Source organism: Camarhynchus parvulus, chromosome 27, assembly GCF_901933205.1.
Source record: "Camarhynchus parvulus chromosome 27, STF_HiC, whole genome shotgun sequence".
NCBI classification, from domain to species: Eukaryota; Metazoa; Chordata; class Aves; order Passeriformes; family Thraupidae; genus Camarhynchus; species Camarhynchus parvulus.
The window spans coordinates 4,868,698-4,893,042 of NC_044597.1; the positions used below are offsets into that span (position 1 = coordinate 4,868,698).

General features: G+C 60.7%; 1 protein-coding gene across 1 annotated transcript; it reads left to right on the top strand.

Annotated features, from left to right (window-relative positions):
* The first annotated feature begins 9,628 nt into the window (after positions 1-9,628).
* Positions 9,629-16,809, top strand: PHB (prohibitin). Its single transcript, XM_030966384.1, has 7 exons — positions 9,629-9,664; positions 10,128-10,247; positions 10,517-10,678; positions 13,145-13,287; positions 14,488-14,604; positions 15,888-15,983; positions 16,549-16,809. The coding sequence occupies exons 2-7, from the start codon at positions 10,160-10,162 to the stop codon at positions 16,759-16,761; spliced, it is 819 nt and encodes a 272-aa protein (XP_030822244.1). The 5' UTR covers positions 9,629-9,664; positions 10,128-10,159; the 3' UTR covers positions 16,762-16,809.
* The last annotated feature ends 7,536 nt before the right edge of the window (positions 16,810-24,345 follow it).

The window sequence follows — 24,345 nt, forward strand, 5'->3', positions numbered from 1 at the left end:
CTCGATTCTCCGAGCGCGGCTGGATCCATCCCGCCCCCTCCCCAGGACCCGCCCTAATGGGAGTCAGAGGGGCATTTGGGGGATCAATGGCGGGCAATTAGCGCGCCCCGGAACCGGAGCGCTCCCAGCCGGGAGCTCCCGGTGCCGGGGAATGGCAGCGCTGGGCCGGAGCCATGCGGGAAGTGACGCCTGGGGAGCGCTGCGGGCGCGTTTGGCACGGAAAGGGCCCGGCCTGGCAGCCGAGAAATGGAAGCGCTGGGGGGGCTCAGACAGGGCTGGGGCTGGCAAAGCCCCCGTGGGGCACAGAACCTCCCCCGGGCCGCCCGGCCCGGCTGCTGGAGGAAGAGGCTGGGCTGGGGGGGAAACAGGGGGTGGGAGCCCCCCAGGAGCGACCCCCGATGTCTGTGACCCCGATGTCTGTGACCCCCGATATCTGTGATCCCGATATCTGTGACCCCTGATATCTGTGACCCCGCGATATCTGTGACCCCCGATGTCTGTGACCCCCGATGTCTGTGACCCCCGATATCTGTGACCCCGCGATATCTGTGACCCCCGATATCTGTGACCCCTGATATCTGTGACCCCTGATATCTGTGACCCCCGATATCTGTGATCCCGATATCTGTGACCCCCGATATCTGTGACCCCCGATGTCTGTGACCCCCGATATCTGTGACCCCTGATATCTGTGACCCCGCGATATCTGTGACCCCCGATATCTGTGATCCCGATATCTGTGACCCCCGATATCTGTGACCCCCGATATCTGTGACCCCCGTTATCAGTAATGCCCCGTTATCTGTAACACTCCCCGTTATCTATGACCCCCGATATCTGTGACCCTCAATGTCTGTTACCCTCGATATCTGTAACCCCCCGATATCTGTGACCCCCCGTTATCTGTGACCCCCGATATCTGTGATCCCGATATTTGTGACCCCTAATTTGTGACCTCCATATCTGTGACCCCCATAATCCATGACCCCCGATATCTGTAACCCCCTGTTATGGGTGACCCCCATATCTGTGACCCCCATATCTGTGACCCCCCAGTGTCTGTTACCCCATTATCTATGACCCCAGTAATCTGTGACCCCCCGGTGCCTGTGACCCCATTATCTGTGACCCCCAGTTATCTGTGACCCCCGTTATCTGTGACCCCTGTTATCTGTGACCCCCGTTATCTGTGACCCCTCCTGTTATCTATGACCCCCAGTAATCTGTGACCCCCTGGTGCCTGTGACCCCCATTATCTGTGACCCCCCGTTATCTGTGACCCCCGTTATCTGTGACCCCCCGGTCCCTCCCTGCCCAGCCCTGCCCTCATTCCCAGCCGAGGGGCCCCCGCTGTCCCCCCCGTCCCCGCGGGGCCCTGCCCGAGGCACAGGAGGCACCGGCGGCTCCCTGACCCCGGGCCGGCTCCGGCTCCACAAAGCTCCGGATTGTTCCCCCCGGCGAGACACAGGAAAACGGGCGGGGGGCGTTTCCAGGGATTCCTGCGGGCCCCGGGATGCTCCGGGCGGATCCTGGGCCCCAGAGGGCTGCGCGTCCTGGGGGGGGGCACAGCGTCGCCATCCTGCCCCATGGATCCCATCCGCCGCCCCATTGATCCCATCCCATCCCGCCCCATTGATCCCATCCTGCCCCATGGATCCATCCTGCCCCATTAATCCCATCCTGCCCCATGGATCCCATCCCACCCCATTGATTCCATCCTAACCCACCCCACTGATCCCATCCTGCCTCATGGATCCCATCCCGCCCCATGGATCCCATCCCGCCCCATTGATCCCATCCTGCCCCATGGATCCCATCCCCCCCATCCCCATTGATCCCATCCCGCCCATGGATCCCATCCCGCCCCATTGATCCCATCCCCCCATTGATCCCATCCCGCCCCATTGATCCCATCCCGCCTCATGGATCCCATCCCGCCCCATTGATCCCATCCTGCCCCATGGATCCCATCCCGCCCCATTGATCCCATCCCGCCCCATTGATCCCATCCCGCCCCATTGATCCCATCCTGCCCCATGGATCCCATCCCACTCGACCCCATTGATTCCATCCCGCCCCATTGATCCCATCCTATCCCACCCCATTGATTCCATCCCACCCCATGGATCCCATCCTGCCCCATTGATTCCATCCCACCCCATGGATCCCATCCTGCCCCATTGATTCCATCCCACCCCATGGATCCCATCCCACCCCATTGATTCCATCCCGCCCCATCCCACCCCATTGATCCCATCCCGCCCCATGGATCCATCCCACCCCATTGATCCCATCCCACCCCACTGATTCCATCCCACCCCATGGATCCCATCCTATCTGACCCCATTGATTCCATCCCACCCCATTGATCCCATCCCATCCCATCCCACCCCATTGATCCATCCCACCCCATTGATCCATCCCGCCCCATTGATCCCATCCCGCCCCATGGATCCCATCCCACCCCATGGATCCCATGCCACCCCATTGATTCCATCCTGCCCCATTGATCCCACCCCATCTCACCCCATTGATCCCATCCCATCCCATCCCATCCCATCCCATTGATTCCATCCCATCTCTCCCTCACAGGAATGGACAGGGACAGACACACGGACAGACACACGGACAGACACACGGACAGACACACGGACGCGGTCCCGGGGCCGGGCTGTGCCCGTGCCTCGGCGCTGAGCCCGGACTCGCCCCTCGACCGCTCCCGAGCCTCGGAACGGGACCGGGAGGGACCCGCCGGGGTCACCCGGGCGCTCACAAGCACCTGGGACTAATTGCACGGAATTAATGAGCAATTAAGGGCGCCGCGGGAGCGCTGGGACATCCCCGAGCCCTCGCTGAGCCCGGGCAGTGTCCCTGGAAACGGCAGCACCGGGACGGCACCGGCGGCACCGGGACCGCGGGCAGCGGGGGAGGCCGCACTGAGGGGCCTTGGTCCGGCGGGGGGAGGGCAGGGTTGGACCCAAACTGGGCAGGATTGGACCCAAACTGGGCAGGGTTGGACCCAAGGAGAGCAGGATTGGACCCAAACTGGGCAGGGTTGGACCCAAACTGGGCAGGATTGGACCCAAACTGGGCAGGGTTGGACCCAAGGAGAGCAGGATTGGACCCAAACTGGGCAGGGTTGGACCCAAACTGGGCAGGGTTGGACCCAAACTGGGCAGGGTTGGACCCAAACTGGGCAAGGTTGGACCCAAGGAGAGCAGGATTGGACCCAAACTGGGCAGGGTTGGACCCAAACTGGGCAGGGTTGGACCCAAACTGGGCAGGGTTGGACCCAAGGAGAGCAGGATTGGACCCAAACTGGGCAGGGTTGGACCCAAACTGGGCAGGGTTGGACCCAAACTGGGAAGGGTTGGACCCAAGGAGAGCAGGGTTGGACCCAAACTGGGCAGGATTGGACCCAAACTGGGCAGGGTTGGACCCAAGGAGAGCAGGATTGGACCCAAACTGGGCAGGATTGGGCAGGGAGGGACGCTCGGGGCTCTCCCCGTTCCCTGCTCGGGGTGCGGCCGGGTCTGGGGGCTCCGATGACTCCAAGGATTCCAATGATTTCGGGGGTTCCAGGGATTCCCGGGGGTCCCCGAGGTTTCAGCAATTCCGGGGGCTCCGGGGCTTCCAGAGGCTCCAGGGGATCCGAGGATGCCCCAAAAATGCCCCCAAAGTGCCCCAAAATTGCTCCAAAAATGCCCTAAAAGTGCTCCAAAAATGCCCAAGAAATGCTCCAAAGATGCTCCAAAAGTGCCCAATAAGTGCTCCAAAAGTGCTCCAAAAGTGCCCTAAAAATGCCCCAAAATGCCCCAAAAGTGCCCCAAAATGCCTCAAAAATGCTCCAAAAATGCTCCGAAAACACCCCAAAAAGCCCCAAAAATGCCCCAAAATACCCCAAAATGCCCCAAAAGTGCCCCAAAATGCCCCAAAAGTGCTCTAAAAATGCTTCAAAATTTCCCTTGGATCTAAAGGGACCAATCCTGCCCGGTCAGGATTGGACCCAAACTGGTCCGGAATTTTTGGGGCATTTTCAGAGCATTTTTAGGGCATTTTTGGGGCACTTTTGGGGCATTTTTGAGGCATTTTGGGGCATTTTGGAGCATTTTCGGAGCATTTTTAGGGCATTTTTGGGGCACTTTTGAAGCATTTTCGGAGCATTTTTAGGGCGTTTTTAGGGTCAGGATTCATTAAGTTCATTAACTCCCTTTTAATTGCAGCCCTTGCTGGGGACGCCGCTTTACCTGCGCGGGGACCGCGGGGGTGGCACGGGGGTGGCACGGGGGTGGCACGGGGGTGGCACGGGGGGTGGCACGGGCGCCTCCCGGAGCCCGAGGAAGAGGAGGATGGGGAAAGGTGGGAACCGGGGAGGATGCGGGGTTTGGGGGATGCGGGGTTTGGGGGGATTCCGGGTTTGGGGGATGCGGGGTTTGGGGGGATGCGGGGTTGGGGGGATGCGGGGGTTTGGGGGATGCGGGGTTTGGGGGGATGCGGGGTTTGGGGGATGCGGGGTTTGGGGGGATGTGGGGTTTGGGGGGATGAGGGGGTTTGGGGGGATGCGGGGGTTTGGGGGATGCGGGGTTTGGGGGATGCGGGGTTTGGGGGGATGCGGGGTTTGGGGAGGATGAGGGGTTTGGGGGGATGCGGGGTTTGAGGGATGGGGGTTTGAGGGATGCGGGGTTTGGGGGATGCGGGTTTGGGGATGCGGGGTTTGGGGCGATGCGGGGTTTTGGGGATGCGGGATTTGGGGATGCGGGGTTTGAGGGATGCGGGGTTTGGGGGGATGGGGTTTGGGGGATGCGGGGTTTGGGGGATGCGGGGTTTGGGGGATGCGGGGTTTGGGGGATGCGGGGTTTGGGGGGATGCGGGGTTTGGGGATGCGGGGTTTGGGGGGATGCGGGGTTTGGGGGATGCGGGGTTTGAGGGGATGCGGGGTTTGGGGGATGCGGGGTTTGGGGGATGCGGGGTTTGAGGGATGCGGGGTTTGGGGGGGATGCGGGGTTTGGGGGGGATGCGGGGTTTGGGGCGATGCGGGGTTTGGGGGATGCGGGTTTGAGGGATGCGGGGTTTGAGGGATGCGGGGTTTGGGGGATGCGGGTTTTGGGGGAGATGCGGGGTTTGGGGGGATGTGGGTTTGGGGGGGATGCGGGGTTTGGGGGACCCCGGGCTGGCAGGACGGGACAGGTCCCGCTCCCCCCGCGGTTCGGCGGGCACGGCCCGGCCCGGCACGGCCCAGCCCGGCACGGGGAGCTCGGCTCGGGCTGCACCGGGTCAGGGTCAGTCCGTGCTGCGATCCGGGACGATCCCGCCGCTCCCGAACCCTCCGCGATGCCCCAAACCCAAACCGGGGCTGCCCGGGGGTCCCGGGGCTGCCCGGGGGTCCCGGTGCCCCCCGGGAGGATTTTTGGCTTCCCCGGGCGGGGCGGGCGGGGCTGTCTGAGCGGAAGGCAGGCTGGCTTTAAAGCAGATTAATTAATTAGGCTGCACCGCGGGGCCGCGCGGACAGAGTTCAGAACGCAAACAGCCCTAATTCGATTTCCCTGACTTGCAAATCGCGGCAGGGAGCTCGGCCGAAATCACATTAAGGCCGTTTCCACTGCGAGCCGCGTCCTCGCTGGGCTTTAATGCATTTTCGCTAATTGAATTGAAACGCTGATTGAGCCTAATTCGGGTTTGTGCCGGGCGCGGGGCTGGGCTGGGACCCCGGGATGGGCTGGGACCCCGGGATGGGCTGGGACCCCCGGGATGGGCTGGGACCCCCTGGGCTGGGACCCCCGGGCTGGGCTGGGACCCCCGAGAAGGGCTGGGACCCCCTGAATCGGGCTGGGTTGGGGCCCCTGGGCTGGGACCCCCGGGAAGGGCTGGGCTGGGACCCCCCGAGTTGGTCTGGGACCCCCGGCAATCCTGGACTGGGACCCCCGGGCTGGGCTGGGACCCCCCCTGGAAGAGCTGGGACCCCCGAGAAGGGCTGGGACCCCCTGAACTGGGCTGAGACCCCCTGAACTGGGCTGGGGCCCCTGGGAATGGCTGGGTTGGGACCCCTGGGAAGGGTTGGGACCCTCGAGAAATGCTGAGACCCCCGAGAAGAACTGGGACCCCCGGGCTGGCCTGGGACCCCCGAGTTGGTCTGGGACCCCCGGGCTGGCCTGGGACCCCCGAGTTGGTCTGGGACCCCCGGCAATCCTGGACTGGGACCCCCGGGCTGGGCTGGGACCCCCGGGCTGGGCTGGGATCCCTGGACTGAGCTGGGACCCCCCGGGAAAGGCTGAGACCCCCGGCAATGCCAGGACCCCCGAAGGATGGGGTGGGTGGGATCGGGCTCAGCGCCAGCCCCACCCCGGATTTGGGGTGGATCCCCCCCCATTCCTGCCACCCCCCCGGAACCCCCGCGGGTCCCCCCGGGCTCGGCGCGTCCCGGGAGCTCGGGAGCGGCGCGGGGAGGAGAAGAGGCCGCGCTTTGTTCCCGTTCCTTCCCAGCCCGGGGGGCACAATGAGCCCTTCTTGAGCCGCCCGCGCTGCCCGCCAGGAAATGTCCCCCAAAAACGGCACCGCGGCCGGGGGGGCTCGGGGAGGGGCCCGGGGGGGCCGGTTCTGCTGCCACCCCCAATAACGGGGTCCCAGTGCTCGTTTGGGGCGCAATCCCACAGCCACACCCCAGTAATGGGGTTCACAGCTGGTTTGGGGTGCGGTTCTGCTGCCACCCCCCAGGAATGGGGTTCCAGTGCTGGTTTGGGGTTCAATCCCACAGCCACACCCCAAGAACGGGGTCCCAGCGCTGGTTTGGGTTGGTTCTGCTGCCACCCCCAAGAACGGGGTTCCAGCGCTGGTTTGGGGTGCAATCCCACAGCCACCCCCCAAGAACGGGGTTCCAGTTCAATTTTGGGGTGCAATCCCACAGCCATCCCCAGTAACGGGGCTCCAACCCATTTTTGGGGTGTAATCCCACAGCCACACCCCCAGTAACGGGGTCCCAGCTCAATTTGGGGCGTGGTTCTGCTCCTACCCCCAATAACGGGGTTCCTGTGCAGGTTTGGGGTGCAATCCCACAGCCACATCTCAGTAATGGGGTTCAGAGCTGTTTTGGGGTGCAATTCTGCTGCCACCCCCCAGGAATGGGGTCCCAGTGCTGGTTTGGGGTGCGGTTCTGCTGCAATCCCCCAATAACGGGGTTCAGAGCTGGTTTGGGGTGCAATCCCACAGCCACACCCCAAGAACGAGGTTCCAGCTCAATTTTGGGGTGCAATGCTACAGCCAGCACCCAAGACCGAGCTCCCAGCCCATTTTTGGGGCGCAATCCCACAGCCATCCCAAATAACGGGGTCCCAGTTCAATTTTGGGGCGCAATCCCACAGCCACACCCCAAGACCGAGCTCCCAGCCCATTTTTGGGGCAATCCCACAGCCATCCCCAGTAACGGGCTCAGTTTTGGGGTCCCCCGTGTCACTGCCCCCCGTGAGTGGGATCAGTGGAATGGGAATGGGATTGGGAACAGGGATGGGGAACAGGAACGGGAATGGGGAACGGGGATGGGGGAATGGGAACGGGAATGGGAATGAGGATGGGAATGGGGATGGGAATGGGAATGGGGAAGGAATGGGAATGGGAATGGGGATGGGAATGGGAATGGGGAATAGGAATGGGAATGAGGATGGGAATGGGGATGGGAATGGGAATGGGGATGGGGATGGGGATGGGAATGGGGAATGGGGATGGGAATGGGGAATGGGGATGGGAATGGAAACGGGAATGGGAACAGGGATGGGAATGGGAACGGGAATGGGAAGGGGGAATGGGGAGAGCTCATCCTGCATGGGAATGGGAACAGGAATGGGAATGGGAACAGAAAAGGGAATGGGAATGGGAATGGGAATGGGAACGGGGGGATGGGAATGGGAATGGGAATGGGAAGAGCTCATTCTGCATGGGAATGGGAACAGGAACAGGAATGGCAATGGAATGGGTATGGGAATGGGAAAGGAAATGGAAATGGGAACGGGAACGGGAATGGGAATGGGGAGAGCTCACCCCACATGAAAACAGGGACGGGATTGGGAATGGAAGCGGAACAGGAATGGGAACAGGAATGGGAATGGGGAATGGGAACGGGGATGGAAATGGGAACGGGAATGAGAACAGGAATGGGAACGGGAATGGGGATGGGGAGAGCTCACCCCACATGGGAACAGGGACGGGATTGGGAATGGAAGCGGAACAGGAATGGGAACGGGAACAGGAATGGGAACGGGAACGGGAATGGGAACGGGCAGCACGAACCCAGCGCGGGCGAGGAGCAGAGCTCAGCTTGCCGCAAACCCCGCGCCACAAATCCCAGGTTCAATGGGATTTTCCCGGCTGGATCCCGCATCCAAAGGGGTCACCTGGCAGCGGAACCCGCCGCGGGTGGGATTTTTTTTTTTTTTCCCCTTTTTTTCCCCGTTTTTCGGGATTGCCGGAGCCAAAGGGAGAGCGCTGCTTCCCTCTAGCGGCTCCGGGGACAGGAGGGGACATTAAATCCCGCTGTCCGCGGCTCAGGAAGGACGAGGAGCTGCTGGAAAGGGCCCGAGGGAGGGCACGAAAATGATTCGGGCTCTGGAGCAGCTCGGGCGAGGAGAGAGAGGGAGCTGGGCATGGTTGGGCTGGAGGAGGGAAGGCTGAGAGTGGGAATATCCCACATTTCTATGGAAATATCTGAAATATCCGTGGGAATCCGTCACTGGAGAGGGGATCCCGTCAGTGCGTGGAAATAATGTCAAATATCCACGGAAATAGCTCAGATATCCGTGGAGATCTGTCGCTGGAGACATTCCCACCAACGCACAGAAGTATATCAGATATCCGTGGAGATCTCTCATTTTGGAGAAGGGATCCCACCAATGCACAGAAATATATCAGATATCCGTGGAAATCTCTCATTTTGGAGAAGGAATCCCTCCAATGCACGGAAATAGCTCAGATATCCGTGGAAATCTCTCATTTTGGGAAAGGGATCCCACCAATGCACGGAAATAGCTCAGATATCCGTGGAGATCTCTCATTTTGGAGAAGGAATCCCTCCAATGCACGGAAACACCTCCAGGAGGTGTCAGACCCTGCTCAGCAGCGCCAGGACGAGCAGCAATGGCCAGAAATCAACCACAAGTCCCACCTCGGCAGGACGGAGAGCTGCACATGGAGGGTGGCCGGGACAGGTGACCAGGAAGGGTCTGAGGGGTCCCTTGGACGTTCCAACCCCACCGTTGTCACCTGCTCCAGGTGACGCTGCCTGGCCAGGGGGTTGTACTGCGTGACCTTCAGAGGTCCCAGCCTATCCTGGCATTCTGGCAGCGCTGCCCCCAGAATGGTGCCCGTGTCCCCCGCATGTCCCGTGTCCCCCGCATGTCCCTTGTCCCCACACGCGCCCCAGTGCCTTCCCCAACAGGACTACATCCCCCAAGAGCCCTTGCGCGCAGCGCGCCGCGCCAGCCAATAGCGCGCGGCCTTGCTCAGCCAGCGGGGCGCCGCGGGGCACACCGGAATCTACAGGCTGGCCCCGCGGCGGGCACAGCAGCTGGGAACTACATATCCCAGAGAGCCCCGGGAGGCGCGGGCCAATGAGGAGCGCGCGTCTTGGAGCGGCGCGCAGGCGCGCTGGGTGGGGGGGCGGCCGCGGATTCATGTGGAGGTCAGCGGCGCGGCGGGAGCGGCGGCGGGAGGGAGGGCGGCGGTGGGTCCGGGAAAACCGGGAAAACCGAGGGGAACCGCGAGAGCAGAGCCGAGCCGAGCCGCGGCCTGTGGCGGGCGGGCAGGGTGGGCACAGCGAGGCCTTGGCCCCTAGGGTGCCCGTGCTGGGGGCGAGCGGCCTACGAGGGAGCGGGGAGGGGGAGGCCCGGGGGGCGTGCGGGGCCGGGGTGTGCGGGAGACCCGGGTGCTGTGAGGGCACGGGGAGAGCGGGGAAAGGCCCTGGAGGGGTCCGAGCCCAGGGAGGGTCACGGGAGGGAGACCCCCGGGGCCGAGGTGTCTGTGCGGCAGAAGGAGCCCCCGGTGTGGTTCGGGGCCCTGGGCAGGGGTCGCAGCCCAGTGTGGTTTTGTGGTCTGGGGCTCTGGGCAGGGGCCACAGTGAGGTCTGAGGTTCTGGGGGTTTGCAGGAGGGCTCTGGAGCGGGGGCTGGAGCGCTGAGATGGCTGCCAAGGTGTTCGAGAGCATCGGGAAGCTCGGCCTGGGCTTGGCTGTGGCGGGGGGAGTCGTCAACTCCGCTCTTTACAACGGTGAGTGCGACAGCCCTGATCTCTGCTTTTCGTGTTTCTGTCCAAACCCTGACTTCGCAGGAAACGGACGGAGAGCTGGCAGTGCCACAAGCACCGTGAGCTCCTTCCTCCGCTCTGTGAGGAGCAGACTGGGGGGCCGTGGAGCTCCACCTGCAGCTCCTCTTTGCTCCAAACCATGCTGTTAATTAAGCCGTGCTGTTAATGAAGTCTCCAAGCCCCGTGGCGGCAGCAGCACAGCAGCCCTGAGCGCGGTTTGTTTCCCCCCGCAGTGGACGCAGGGCACAGAGCTGTGATCTTCGACCGCTTCCGGGGGGTGCAGGACGTGGTGGTGGGCGAGGGCACCCATTTCCTGATCCCCTGGGTGCAGAAACCCATCATCTTCGACTGCCGCTCGCGGCCCCGCAACGTGCCCGTCATCACCGGCAGCAAAGGTGGCTCTGGGGCTCTGGGGACACCGGGTCTGGGGGCACGGGGTCTGGGGGCTCTGGGGACACGGGCTCTGGGGGCACTGGGGGCACAGGGTCTGGGGGCTCTGGAGACACAGGGTCTGGGGGCTCCAGGGGTTTGGGGACACAGGGTCTGGGGACACCAGCTCTGGGGACACTGGGTCTGGGGGCTCTGGCTCTGGGGGCTCCAGCTCTGGGGACACAGGCTCTGGGGGCTCTGGGGACACAGGCTCTGGGGGCTCTGGGGACACGGGTCTGGGGGCTCTGGAGACACAGGGTCTGGGGGCTCCAGCTCTGGGGACATGGGGTCTGGGGGCTCTGGGGACACTGGGTCTGGGGACACCAGCTCTGGGGACACTGGGTCTGGGGGCTCCAGGGGTTTGGGGACACCGGGTCTGGGGGCTCTGGGGACACGGGGTCTGGGGGCTCCAGCTCTGGGGACACAGGGTCTGGGGGCTCTGAGGACACGGGGTCTGGGGGCTCCAGCTCTGGGGACACAGGGTCTGGGGACACTGGGTCTGGGGGCTCCAGGGGTTTGGGGACACCGGGTCTGGGGGCTCTGGGGACACGGGGTCTGGGGGCTCCAGCTCTGGGGACACAGGGTCTGGGGGCTCCAGCTCTGGGGGGCTCCAGCTCTGGGGACACCAGCTCTGGGGACACTGGGTCTGGGGACACTGGGTCTGGGGGCTCCAGGGTTTTGGGGACACCGGGTCTGGGGGCTCTGGGGACACAGGGTCTGGGGGCTCTGAGGACACGGGGTCTGGGGGCTCCAGCTCTGGGGACACCAGCTCTGGGGACACAGGGTCTGGGGGCTCCAGGGGTTTGGGAACACGGGGTCTGGGGACACCAGCTCTGGGGACACTGGGTCTGGGGACACGGGGTCTGGGGGCTCCAGGGGTGCAGTTGTGGTCCTAAGGACCAGGCTATGGAGCAGGGGGCCAGAAACTGAGCAAGGTCCACCTCAGACCGAGCTCTGGGACAGGTGAGCAGGAACGGCCTGGTGGACACAGAGATGCCAGCCCCACCTGTGTCACCTGCTGCAGGTGAGCCTGCCTTGGCTGGGTGGTGGCCAGAGGTCCCTTCTGTCAGGAGTGGTTTGGTTTGTTTAATAAAGAACAGCTTGAGGAGCTCTTTGGTCCCAAATATTTGGAACCTCTGGAGATCCTCCTGCCCAAACGTACCTGAGTGTGGTGATCCACACATCCCAGTGTGACACAGGAGTGGTCTGAGGTTTTTAATAAAGGACATAAAGGTAAAAGAAGAATTCTTTTGGTCCCGAATATTTGGGGCTGGAAGGGACCTCTGGAGATCCTCCAGTCCCAAGTGTTCCTTGGCTCTGGAGATCCCACATGTCCCAGTGTGACACGGGAATGGTTTGAGGTTTTTAATGAAGGACATCAAGGTTAAAGAGCTCTTCCTTTGATCTCAAATATTTGGGGCTGGAAGGGATCTCTGGAGATCCCGCATGTCCCAGTGTGACACGGGAATGGTTTGATCTTCCTTTGGTGCTGTGAATCACTGAATCCTGAGCAGCTGGGGCTGGCAGGGACCTCTGGAGCTCACCTGGGGCAGGTGACACCGGTGGGGTTGGCAGGGACCTCTGGAGCTCACCTGGGCAGGTGACACCAGTCACGGGAGGGGAGCTCACCTGGGGCAGGTACACGGTGGGGCTGGCAGGGACCTCTGGAGCTCACCTGGGGCAGGTGACACCGGTGGGGTTGGCAGGGATTTCTGGAGCTCACCTGGGGCAGGTGACACCGGTGGGGCTGGCAGGGACCTCTGGAGCTCACCTGGGGCAGGTGACACCGGTGGGGCTGGCAGGGACCTCTGGAGCTCACCTGGGGCAGGTGACACCGGTGGGGCTGGCAGGGACCTCTGGAGCTCACCTGGGCAGGTGACACCAGTCAGGCTGGGAGGGACCTCTGGAGCTCACCTGGGCAGGTGACACCAGTGGGGTTGGCAGGGATTTCTGGAGCTCACCTGGGGCAGGTGACATGGGTGGGGTTGGCAGGAACCTGTGGACTCACCTGGGGCAGGTGACCCAGATGACCTGGACTCACTAGGTGACACCGGTGGGGTTGGCAGGAACCTGTGGAGCTCACCTGGGGCAGGTGACACCGGTGGGGCTGGCAGGGACCTCTGGAGCTCACCTGGGGCAGGTGACACCGGTGGGGCTGGCAGGGATTTCTGGAGCTCACCTGGGGCAGGTGACACCGGTGGGGCTGGCAGGGACCTCTGGAGCTCACCTGGGGCAGGTGACACCAGTCAGGCTGGCAGGGACCTCTGGAGCTCACCTGGCCAGGTGACTCGGGTGGGGTTGGGATTCTCCCGTACAGCAGCGCAGAGCAGAGGGGAGCAGGGCAGTGACCCCAGCTTGTTTTCGATGGGGAGTTTTCTGGGGAGCATCCCCTGCTCCTGCAGCTCCCTGACGGGGTGCTGTCCCTGCTGCAGACCTGCAGAACGTGAACATCACGCTGCGGATCCTGTTCCGGCCCGTGACGGCGCAGCTGCCGCGCATCTTCACCAGCATCGGCGAGGACTACGACGAGCGCGTGCTGCCCTCCATCACCACCGAGATCCTCAAGTCCGTGGTGGTGAGCACGCCCTGGGCTCTTCTGGCACGGACTGGGGAACGCCCTGTGCCCTGGAATGGCAGAGGTCCAGCCTGGATTGGGTGGGAGGCGGCTGGAAGCTCGTCCAGCTCCAGCCCCGCCGTGGCTCCCAGCCCCATCCAGCCTGGCCTTGGACACTTCCAGGGGTGGGGAGTCCGAACCGCCCTGGGAGGCCCTTTCCATGGGGAAATTCCTGCTGCTGTCCTTGCTGGTGCAGCCTGGGGCTGTGTCCGGTTCCTGCTCGTTCCCAGCGGTGTCCGTCGCGCTCCCAGCAGTGGTCATCCCATTCCATCCCATCCCATTCTCAGCGGTGTTCATCCCATTCCATCCTGTTCCATCCCATTCCCAGAGGTGTCCATCCTGTTCCCAGCAGTGTCCATGCCGTTCCATCCTGTTCACAGCAGTGTCCATCCTGTTCCACCGTGTTCCCAGTGGTGTCCATCCCATTCCCTCCTGTTCCCAGTGGTGTCCATCCTGTTCCAGCCATTCCCAGCAGTGTCCATCCTGTTCCATCCCATTCCCAGCAGTGTCCATCCTGTTCCATCCCATTCCCAGCAGTGTCCATGCCGTTCCATCCCATTCCCAGTGGTGTCCCTCCTGTTCCATCCCATTCCCAGTGGTGTCCATCCTGTTCCATCCTGTTCCCAGTGGTGTCCATCCTGTTCCATCCTGTTCCCAGTGGTGTCCATCCCATTCCCTCCTGTTCCCAGTGATGTCCCTCCTGTTCCAGCCATTCCCAGCAGTGTCCATCCCATTCCCAGCCGTGTCCATCCTGTTTCACTCTGTTCCATCCCATTCCTAGAGCTGTCCAACATGTTCCAGCTGTTCCCAGCAGTGTCCATTGTGTTCCATCCCATTCCCAGCGGTGCCTATCCCATTCCCAGCAGTTTCCCTCCCGTTCCCAGCAGTTCCCTCCCGTTCCCAGCAGTTCCCTCCCGTTCCCAGCAGTTCCCTCCCGTTCCCAGCAGTTTCCCTCCCGTTCCCAGCAGTTTCCCTCCCGTTCCCAGCAGTTCCCACCCCATTCCCAGCAGTTCCCACCCCGTTCCCAGCAGTTCCCTCCCGTTCCCAGCAGTTTCCCTCCCGTTCCCAGCAGTTTCCCTCCCGTTCCCAGCAGTTTCCCTCCCGTTCCCAGCAGTTCCCTCCCGTTCCCAGCACTTCCCACCCCGTTCCCTGCCGTTGCAGGCGCGCTTTGACGCAGGCGAGCTGATCACGCAGCGGGAGCTCGTGTCCCGGCAGGTCAGCGAGGACCTCACCGAGCGCGCGGCCACCTTCGGCCTCATCCTGGACGATGTGTCCCTGGTGAGCCCTGCAGGGACCCCTGGGACAGGAGGGGACCCCTGGGTGGCCACAGCGTGGCGGGCTGGACACCTGGACATTTGGACACGTGTGGCTGTGTTTGGAGGGACGTCGTTGTCACAGCTCTGCTGTTGTCCCCATTGTCTTGGGCAGCCCTTGGTGGCCTCAGCCCTCCCTGTGCAGGGGTTTTGTCACCCCCCAGGAGCTGCTGAGGGGCATGGATTGGGCTGCAGGGGCTTTGGGATTGGGCAGCAGCTCCACGGGCACCCCTGGAAGCACCAGGAGGGAAAATTCCCACTGAGACCGCAGGAAATTCCCACTGGGACAGCGGAAAATTCCCACTGGGACAGCGGAAAATTCCCACTGGGACCGCAGAAAATTCCCACTGGGACAGCGGAAAATTCCCACTGGGACCGCAGGAAATTCCCACTGGGACAGCAGAAAATTCCCACTGGGACAGCGGAAAATTCCCACTGGGACAGCAGGAAATTCCCACTGGGACCGCAGGAAATTCCCACTGGGACAGCAGAAAATTCCCACTGGGACAGCAGAAAATTCCCACTGGGACCGCAGGAAATTCCCACTGGGACCGCAGGAAATTCCCACTGGGACAGCGGAAAATTCCCACTGGGACCGCAGAAAATTCCCACTGGGACTGCAGGAAATTCCCACTGGGACAGCGGAAAATTCCCACTGGGACAGTGGAAAATTCCCACTGGGACCGCAGGGAATTCCCACTGGGACCGCAGGAAATTCCCACTGGGACTGCAGGAAATTCCCACTGGGACCGCAGGGAATTCCCACTGGGACAGCAGGAAATTCCCACTGGGACTGCAGGAAATTCCCACTGGGACCGCAGGAAATTCCCACTGGGACTGCAGGGAATTCCCACTGGGACAGCAGAAAATTCCCACTGGGACAGCGGAAAATTCCCACTGGGACAGCGGAAAATTCCCACTGGGACCGCAGGGAATTCCCACTGGGACTGCAGGAAATTCCCACTGGGACTGCAGGAAATTCCCACTGGTTCCTGTGCTGAGCTATCCAAGGAGGGAGCTCTGCCCTCGCAGCTCCCGTCAGCAGTAAGATGGATCCTGCTGGGAGCCGAGGGCCGGCAGGGAGCCTCGGCAGAAGGTGACTTTGTTTCTGCCAAAGGGGAGTTCGGACACTTTGTTTCTGGAGCTTTCCCCTGGGGTCGGGTGTGGGATCCCGGTGGGGTTTCCTTCAGGGATCCGGGTTTCTGTGGCGCTGTCCCTGCTGTGACCTGGTTTGGTTTGTGTCCCCAGACCCACCTGACCTTTGGCAAGGAGTTCACGGAGGCGGTGGAGATGAAGCAGGTGGCGCAGCAGGAGGCAGAGCGGGCCAGGTTCATCGTGGAGAAGGTACCTGCTCCTTCAGGAGGTTTGGGATCACCTCTGCCATCCCCTTCCCTCTCCAGGGCTTTTCCCTTGAATATCCCGTGCCAGCCTCCCTGGAGTGCTGATCAGAAATGTTTTTTCCCCAAAATCCAGCACAAACCCAGCTGGAGAAGGCTCCTCCTTCTACCCCACAGTGCTGATTGCAGCCGTGCTCGCTGTTTCCTCCTGGCTCATCCCTGCTTGGATCCACTCTGGATCATCTCTGGGAGTCTCCAGCAGCACAGTGGGGTCTTCATGTCTTGTGTCAGCTCAGATTTCAGCTGACTGCAGGCTCTGGGTTTGGGAGCTGCCAAACAACGGGGATCTCCGGGTGGGACACAGCCAGAAAATCACCAAAATTCAGCTTGAAATTGCCTTTTTTCCTTTTCCCACAGCAGGCAAATCAGTTATTTTTTTATCCCACAGTTCAGCGACCCAGTTTAAAACTAAAACCAAAACCCTTTTACACGCCCTGGCCGAGAGAAACCCCGCGGGGCGGCACAGCTCTGTCCGTCTGTCCGTCCATCCATTCCCGTTTTTCTCCCCGCAGGCCGAGCAGCAGAAGAAGGCAGCGGTGATCTCTGCAGAGGGCGACTCCAAGGCCGCAGAGCTGATTGCCAACTCTCTGGCCACGGCGGGGGACGGGCTGATCGAGCTGCGCAAGCTGGAGGCGGCCGAGGACATCGCGTACCAGCTCTCGCGCTCGCGCAACATCACCTACCTGCCCTCGGGCCAGTCCGTGCTGCTGCAGCTGCCCCAGTGAGCCCCTGCCCTGCCCAGGCTGGGGAAAACACCAAAAAAATAGGGGAAAAAAAATCATTGCAATTTCCTCGCGGAGGAAACGGAAATTTGGGAATTGGAGGGGTTTTTGTTTTTTTTTTTCTTCGGATGGGTAATCAAATAAAAGTGAACGCTCGCGACACAGCAGGCCTGCGGTTCCTCCCCTGTGCTGCCCTCAGGGACTCTGAATTTGGGAGTTCAGGAAAATTTTGGGAATTCAGACAGTGAGATTTGGGAATTCAGACAGTGAGATTTGGGAATTCAGACAGTGAGATTTGGGAATTCAGAAATTGAGATTTGGGAATTCAGACAGTGAGATTTGGGAATTCAGACAGTGAGATTTGGGAATTCAGACAGTGAGATTTAGGAATTCAGACAGTGAGATTTGGGAATTCAGACAGTGAGATTTAGGAATTCAGAAATTGAGATTTGGGAATTCAGAAATTGAGATTTGGGAATTCAGACAGTGAGATTTGGGAATTCAGAAAGTGAGATTTGGGAATTCAGAAAGTGAGATTTGGGAATTCAGACAGTGAGATTTGGGAATTCAGAAAGTGAGATTTGGGAATTCAGACAGTGAGATTTGGGAATTCAGAAAGTGAGATTTAGGAATTCAGACAGTGAGATTTGGGAGTGAGATTTGGGAATTCAGACAGTGAGATTTGGGAATTCAGACAGTGAGATTTGGGAATTCAGACAGTGAGATTTGGGAACTGGCCCTCTGCGGGCAGTTGGAGCAGCAGGAGCAGTTTTGCTGGGATGGAGCCCAGGTGAGTCCAGCAGGGCTCAGAGCTGCCTCAGTGCCTTCAGGCTGGCTGGGCTGTGCCCACCTGGGCTGGGACAGCTCAGCTCGGGGCCCTCAGCCATGCCAGACCTTCAGGTGTCACCTGAGACACCTCAGCTCAGGGCAGGGGCTCTGTGGGGGTGAGAGCAGCAGAGATTCCCTCTGGCTCTGTGCAGGAAACCCCTCTGGGGCTGGGGGTCTCCTCTCCTTGCCCCTGAGCTGTCCCTGTCCTGCCCCTCGCTGCTCCAGGGGCAGAAATGCTCTGTGCCGCCCCTGCACAGGGAAGGGCAGTTGGGAGAGGTGAGATTGTGTAACCAGCCCTCAATAAATGTCACAGTCCCAAGGCTGGCACCCCGGAGTCCTTGGGTTTTTTGTGCTGCTGTCTCAGAAGTGAGGGTTGGGCTCGGTGGGGCTGGGCTGGCTGGGAAGAGTCCTGGCAAAGAGGGATTGACCCTGACAGCTCCAGAGCCTGGGATGTGAGTGTGAGTGGAGTTCTGCCATCAGGTGAGAGCACCTGGGGCAGCCCCGGGGGCACCTGGGGTCTGCTGGGCACTGGGACGGGCACCTGGCCCTGCTGCAGCCGGGCTGGAGCCACCCCAGGTGGGGCAGGGCCCAAACTGGGATAATTCCTGCCCTGGAGGGAGTTGGAATCATCCCCCAGGTGGGACAGGGTGGAAAAGAGCAGGAATGATGTGGGAAAGAGCAGGAATGATGTGGAAAAGAGCAGGAATGATGCGGAAAAGAGCAGGAATAAGGCGGAAAAGAGCAGGAATGAGGTGGAAAGAGCAGGAATGATGCGGAAAAGAGCAGGAATGATGTGGAAAAGAGCAGGAATGATGCGGAAAAGAGCAGGAATGATGTGGAAAAGAGCAGGAATGATGAGGAAAAGAGCAGGAATGAGGTGGAAAAGAGCAGGAATGATGCAGAAAAGAGCAGGAATGAGGTGGAAAAGAGCAGGAATGAGGTGGGAAAAGAGCAGGAATGATGTGGAAAAGAGCAGGAATGAGGTGGGAAAAGAGCAGGAATGAGGTGGAAAAGAGCAGGAATGATGCAGAAAAGAGCAGGAATGATGTGGAAAAGAGCAGGAATTATGAGGGAAAGAGCAGGAATGACGTGCGGAAAAGAGCAGGAATGAGGTGGGAAAAGAGCAGGAATAAGGTGGAAAAGAGCAGGAATGATGCGGAAAAGAGCAGGAATGATGTGGAAAAGAGCAGGAATGAGGTGGGAAAGAGCAGGAATGAGGTGGAAAAGAGCAGGAATGAGGTGGAAAAGAGCAGGAATGATGCGGAAAAGAGCAGGAATGATGAGGAAAAGAGCAGGAATTATGAGGAAAAGAGCAGGAATGAGGTGGAAAAGAGCAGGAATGATGTGGAAAAGAGCAGGAATGATGCGGAAAAGAGCAGGAATTATGAGGAAAAGAGCAGGAATTATGAGGAAAAGAGCAGGACTCACGTCCCAGGTCAGGCTGGGAGATGGGCAGCGACCCTCAGGGCCAAGTTTTCATTTAATGATTGCTCCAGCACGGACTTTAGAACTTCCCTGTGAGGAATCTGTTCTGTGCTTAACTTCAAAAGGCCACCAAAAAAAAAAAAATCACAAAGCTGAGTCTAGCCAAAGGGGAATTTAATTTTTTGGTGTTTTTGTGCAGGGGCTGCTGGCTCTGATGGTGCAGCGGTGAGAAGGAACCACCCCAGATGATGCTGCTGGGTGTGAGCTCTGCTGCCTGCAGGCAATTAATCTTTAATTGTGCTTTTTCACTGGGAAAGGGAACAGGAATTTCCTCTGCTGGAACTTCTCCTCTGGCTCCCAGGGCTTCCTGTGGCAGCACCTGGCAGGAAAATCCCTTTGTTCCCCTTCTGCTTCCCCTCCCGCTGCTCCAGGGCATCCTGAGCAGATCTGGAGGATAAACCTGGAGCCTGGCTGGGCTGCACAGCTGGAGCTGCACAGCTGGAGCTGCACAGCTGGAGCTGCCAGCACCCTCTGTGCCTCAGTTTCCCTTTCCAGGATCCCTGAGCGGCTCCGAGGGCTCTGCTCTTTTGGGGAAGGTGAAATTGTCCCAAAGGTGCCAGGTCCAGGCTGTGCCCGAGGCGGAACTGGCAGCGTTTGGGGCCTCACAAACCACCGGGCACGGGGTGAAGGGCCAGGGCTGCTCCAGGAGGAGTTTCCTGAGAATCCTCACAGCAGGAATGGGGATGAGGCAGGGCCAGGGCTGCTCCAGTGTCGGGATCTCTAGCTGGTCAGAGTGACCCCGAGAAAAGTTCCAAAGTCTCTTTTCCCAGCCCGGCGCTTGAAGAAGGAGTCAGGGCTCTTCATTTCTCGGTCTCAAGGTTGTTTATTTTATCTTATCTATAAAAAATTTTCTCCTGCCCTGCCGAGGTCAGCTCAGCAAGACAGTTCCAGGCATTCTCCGCCCGTCCCCAAGGCTGCATTGTCTTTTATACTACAAATCACATATATCATATTTACTTTTACCTTCCAATACCTATCACCCATGCTAGACAGTGCACCTCTATTCTAAACCAATCCCCAAGTGCCAACATCACAGCAGAAGATGGAGGCCAAGAAGAAGAAGGAGAAAGGCTGGACACACCCAGATTCCTCCATCTTGCCTCCTGAACCCCCATACCAAAAAACCCAAAATCTTCTTTTCCAGACCGCGATAACTTCACTATTATTCTACCTAAACTGTTGTGGCTTGCTGATCTTCATCTAAGGTTGGTAATTTGCTCCATGGGTCATAATCAAAACCACAGGTGTCTTGGGCTCTGTGACAGGGTCTCTGAGACCCCTAGCAGGGGTCCTGGTGTCCTGGACAGCCAGAGGTGTGTCCTGGGTCCTGACACTCCAGGAGGTTTCCCAAGGATCCTCCTGTCAGGAGCAGCGGTGAGGAGCCCAGAGCTCCCAGCCAGGCCCCTGAGCAGCACAGATCCCGTGGGAGCAGCACAGATCCCATGGACCTGCAGGGCTGGGCACTGCCAGAACATTCCAGCCCTAAAAGCCACGTGGGAACGGGGAGCAGGCAGAGCCCTGAGCCTGCCCGGGGCACAGCCACATCCAGCTGGGGACGTGCCTGAGTGAGGGACAACTGTGCCCCTGAGTGAGATCTGTTCATTTCTGAGTGAGATCTGTTCATTTCTGAATGAGATTTGTTCATTTCTGAGTGAGATCTGTTCATTTCTGGGTGAGATTTGTTCATTTCTGAATGAGATTTGTTCATTTCTGAGTGAGATTTGTTCATTTCTGGATGAGATTTGTTCATTTCTGAGTGAGATCTGTTCATTTCTGAGTGAGATCTGTTCATTTCTGCGTGAGATCTGTTCATTTCTGAGTGAGATCTGTGCCCCTGAGTGAGATCTGTTCATTTCTGAGTGAGATCTGTGCCCCTGAATGAGTGAGATCTGATCATTTCTGAGTGAGATCTGTGCCCCTGAGTGAGATTTGTTCATTTCTAAGTGAGATCTGTGCCCCTGAGTGAGATCTGTTCATTTCTGAGTGAGATCTGTGCCCCTGAGTGAGTGAACTGTCTGAGTGAATCTGGATCTGACTGAGTGAGGGGTCTGTGCCTTGGAGGGGGGATCTGTTCATTTCTGAGTGAGATCTGTGCTCCTGAGTGAGTGAGATTTGTTCATTTCTGAGTCAGGGGATCTGTGCCCCTGAGTGAGCGAGATTTGTTCATTTCTGAATGAGATTTGTTCATTTCTGAGTGAGATCTGTGCCCCTCAGAGCGAAGAGATCTGTTCATTTCTGAGTGAGGGGATCTGTGCCCCTGAGTGACTGAGATCTGTTCATTTCTGAGTGAGGGGATCTGCTCCTCTCTGAGCGATCCCCTCTCCCCACAGCCACTGCTGACCCCGAGCAGAGCTCCCTGCACCCCAGCAATGACCCAAATCCGCCTCCTCAGCAAGCCCAGGGCCTCGGAAAGCCCCGCAGGTGGGGACAGCACGTTCTGCTGCGTCTGCAGCCCTCGGCCCAGCACATTCTCCCACTTTTGCTGGACTTTATTTCAGCCTGAAAGGCCCTAAGCTGCTTAGACAAAACAAAATCTGGTTTGTAGGAGAGGCCACCCACAGCTGAGGGGCTGCAGGGGCTCAGGGAGGAAAGGAAGATTTGTGTCACCTTTACCTGGCACAGGAGGGGTTTTCAACTCTGGTGACACCTGGAGAGAGGGGAAATGCAGGAGAGAATGACCCCAGAGCCAGAGCAGGGCCAGAGCTGCCTCTGGTGGCAGCCAGAAGCAGAGGTGACCTGAGGAAATGGGGCTGGCAAGGACCTGTGGCTGTGGGGCAGGCCCTGCTCGAGCTGAGCTGCAGGGGCTGGGTTGGTTCCCCTCTCTCTCCCTGCTCCTCTCAGGGATGGATGGGAAGATGAGTCCCTTGTTTTCCCCATGCCAGGAACTCCAGGACATTTGTACCTGATGCCCTCAGTGGTTGATGGCTCTGCTCCCCCTCTGAGCTCCTTTGCTGTCCCTCAGATCCCACATGTAAAGGAAAAGGGGCTCTGCTGCTGCTTCCTGTGCATTCACCTCCCAGGGAACAAAAAACCCCCAAAATTCTTCTTCCTTCCCCCTCCAAGGCAGGGAATTCCAGCACATCCTCACCCAGAGTTATCCAGCAGCAGCAGCACCTGCCCCAACACCATTTTTCCTGCAGGAGCTGCACTGCTCAGGGCTGTTGGCCTGAGATGGAGCAGCGCCCAGGCACTCCCAAGGTGACCACGTCCAGCAGAGACTGGGACAGCTCTGACTGGGTCAGGCAGCACCAGCCGCCCCGGGGCTGGCTCAGCGTGTCCCCTTTGCTCCAGGAACAGCCGGGGCAAGGAGGAGAACGGGGAGCATTGTTCTGATCCCGCCCCGGGGCTCCCCCAGCCTGGCCTGCCCCTTTAACTCCATCCTGAGCTTTGCCTCTCCGAGCCCCAATCCCCGCTCAGGAATCCAGAGCGACTCAAACCCTCTGGAATTTGGCATTTGCAACTCCAGGGCAGCGAGGGCGCCGAGGGTTTTTCGGCAGAATCTCAAACCCAGCGCCCTCTGCTTTTGGGGGCATTTGCAGGTGAGGAATAAACCAGGTGGAGACGGTGGAGTGAAGGATTTAGGAGAGGAGCACAAAGCTGAGAGGATCCTCGGGAAACAGCGGCGCTGCCAAAGGGCTCGGTGCCCTTCCCCCTCTCGGTTCCCGCTGCTCTCACTAATTCCTCCACGGCTGCCAAACCCAAACCACAGCAGCGCTGTCCCCTCCCACACAGCCCCAGCAGCGGTTTTGGGGCTGTGGCCGAGGCTCGGCAGCTTCCCAGGGCAGGTGGCACCTGGAGAAGGCAGTGCCACCCTGCTAAGGGACAGCCCCATGTCCCCACGCCCCCCGGGAGCCCCGCACCTGTCACCTGTCACCGGCCGGAGGTGCTGCTCCTTGTCACACCGCTCCACTCATCAGGGCGTAATCACCAAACCGCAGGCTGGAGTTAAGTAGTCATTAGCGTGTTAAGGGGAGAGAAAGTTTGAGCAAGCGGGAGTTGGGGCTTGGCACTGACTGCTCCGGCTCATGCACAGCGCTCCGGGCTCAGGGCCTCACCTGGGCCGTGCTGAGGGGCTCAGGGGCTCAGGGCCTCACCTGGGCCGTGCTGAGGGGGCTCAGGGGCTCAGGGCCTCACCTGGGCCGTGCTGAGGGGGCTCAGGGCCTCACCTGGGCCGTGCTGAGGGGCTCAGGGGCTCAGGGCCTCACCTGGGCCGTGCTGAGGGGGCTGAGGGGGCTCAGGGCCTCACCTGGGCCGTGCTGAGGGGCTCAGGGCCTCACCTGGGCCGTGCTGAGGGGGCTGAGGGGGCTCAGGGCCTCACCTGGGCCGTACTGAGGGGCTCAGGGCCGCACCTGGGCCTCGCTGAGGGGCTCAGGGCCTCACCCGGGCCCGAGGGGCAGTTCCGAGGGCAGGAGCCATCCCCAGCAGCTCTGAGGGCCCCGGGGCTCCGTGAGGGCTCGGCCCGCCTCACCTCGGCGCGCTAATTAGCGCGGGCTCGCTAATTACCCGCGCGGTGCAATGGGCGAGCGGGCTGAGGGGCAGTCGGGGCGCCCCCCGCTCCATCAACCGCCTCACACAACAGCTTTACCCCCGCAATCACCGGACGGCACTAATTAGGGCCCGGTCGCTAATTACGGGCGCGAGGTACCAAGCCCGCTCCCTGTCCCCGCGCATGCGCACTGTCCCGCCTCACCTGCGCCCCGCGCGCCGCCGCCTCAGGTGCAGCAGCGGCGGGAAAGGGGCGGGCGCGCGGGAACGGCCCCCGGCGGCGCATGCGCACAGCGCCGCCCCCCCTTCCCCCGGTCTGCGCGTGTCCCGCGGGTGCCCCCGTTCCACCCGTGCGCGCTCCCGCGCTCTCTCGCTCTGTGCGTGTCACCCCCGAGCCCGCCGTCACCCGTGCGCGCTCCCGCACCTGCCGTCCCCGCTGCCCTCGGCCTACGGTGCGGGGTGTTTTCCCCCCCTCCTTCCCCCCGCCCCACATCACGGTCCGTTCCCTCCCCGCCTCCGCGCGCTCCCGCACACGCGCACTCACACACTCACTACTTCCCCCCCCCCAACCTTCCCGGCCCTTCAACCGCGGCCTCGGCCCGGGCGCGTTCCCGCCGGGCGGGCGCGCTCCCCCGCCTGCCCCCCCCCAAGCCACCCGCGCGCGCGCTCCCGCCGCGCACCGGTCCGGGCATCGGGGCGCGCCCCCGCCATCCTCCCCCGCCCCCCAACAACGAAACCCGCGCGCGCCCCGCGAGGACCGGCGGCGGCTGCGGCGGCGGCCACGTAGCG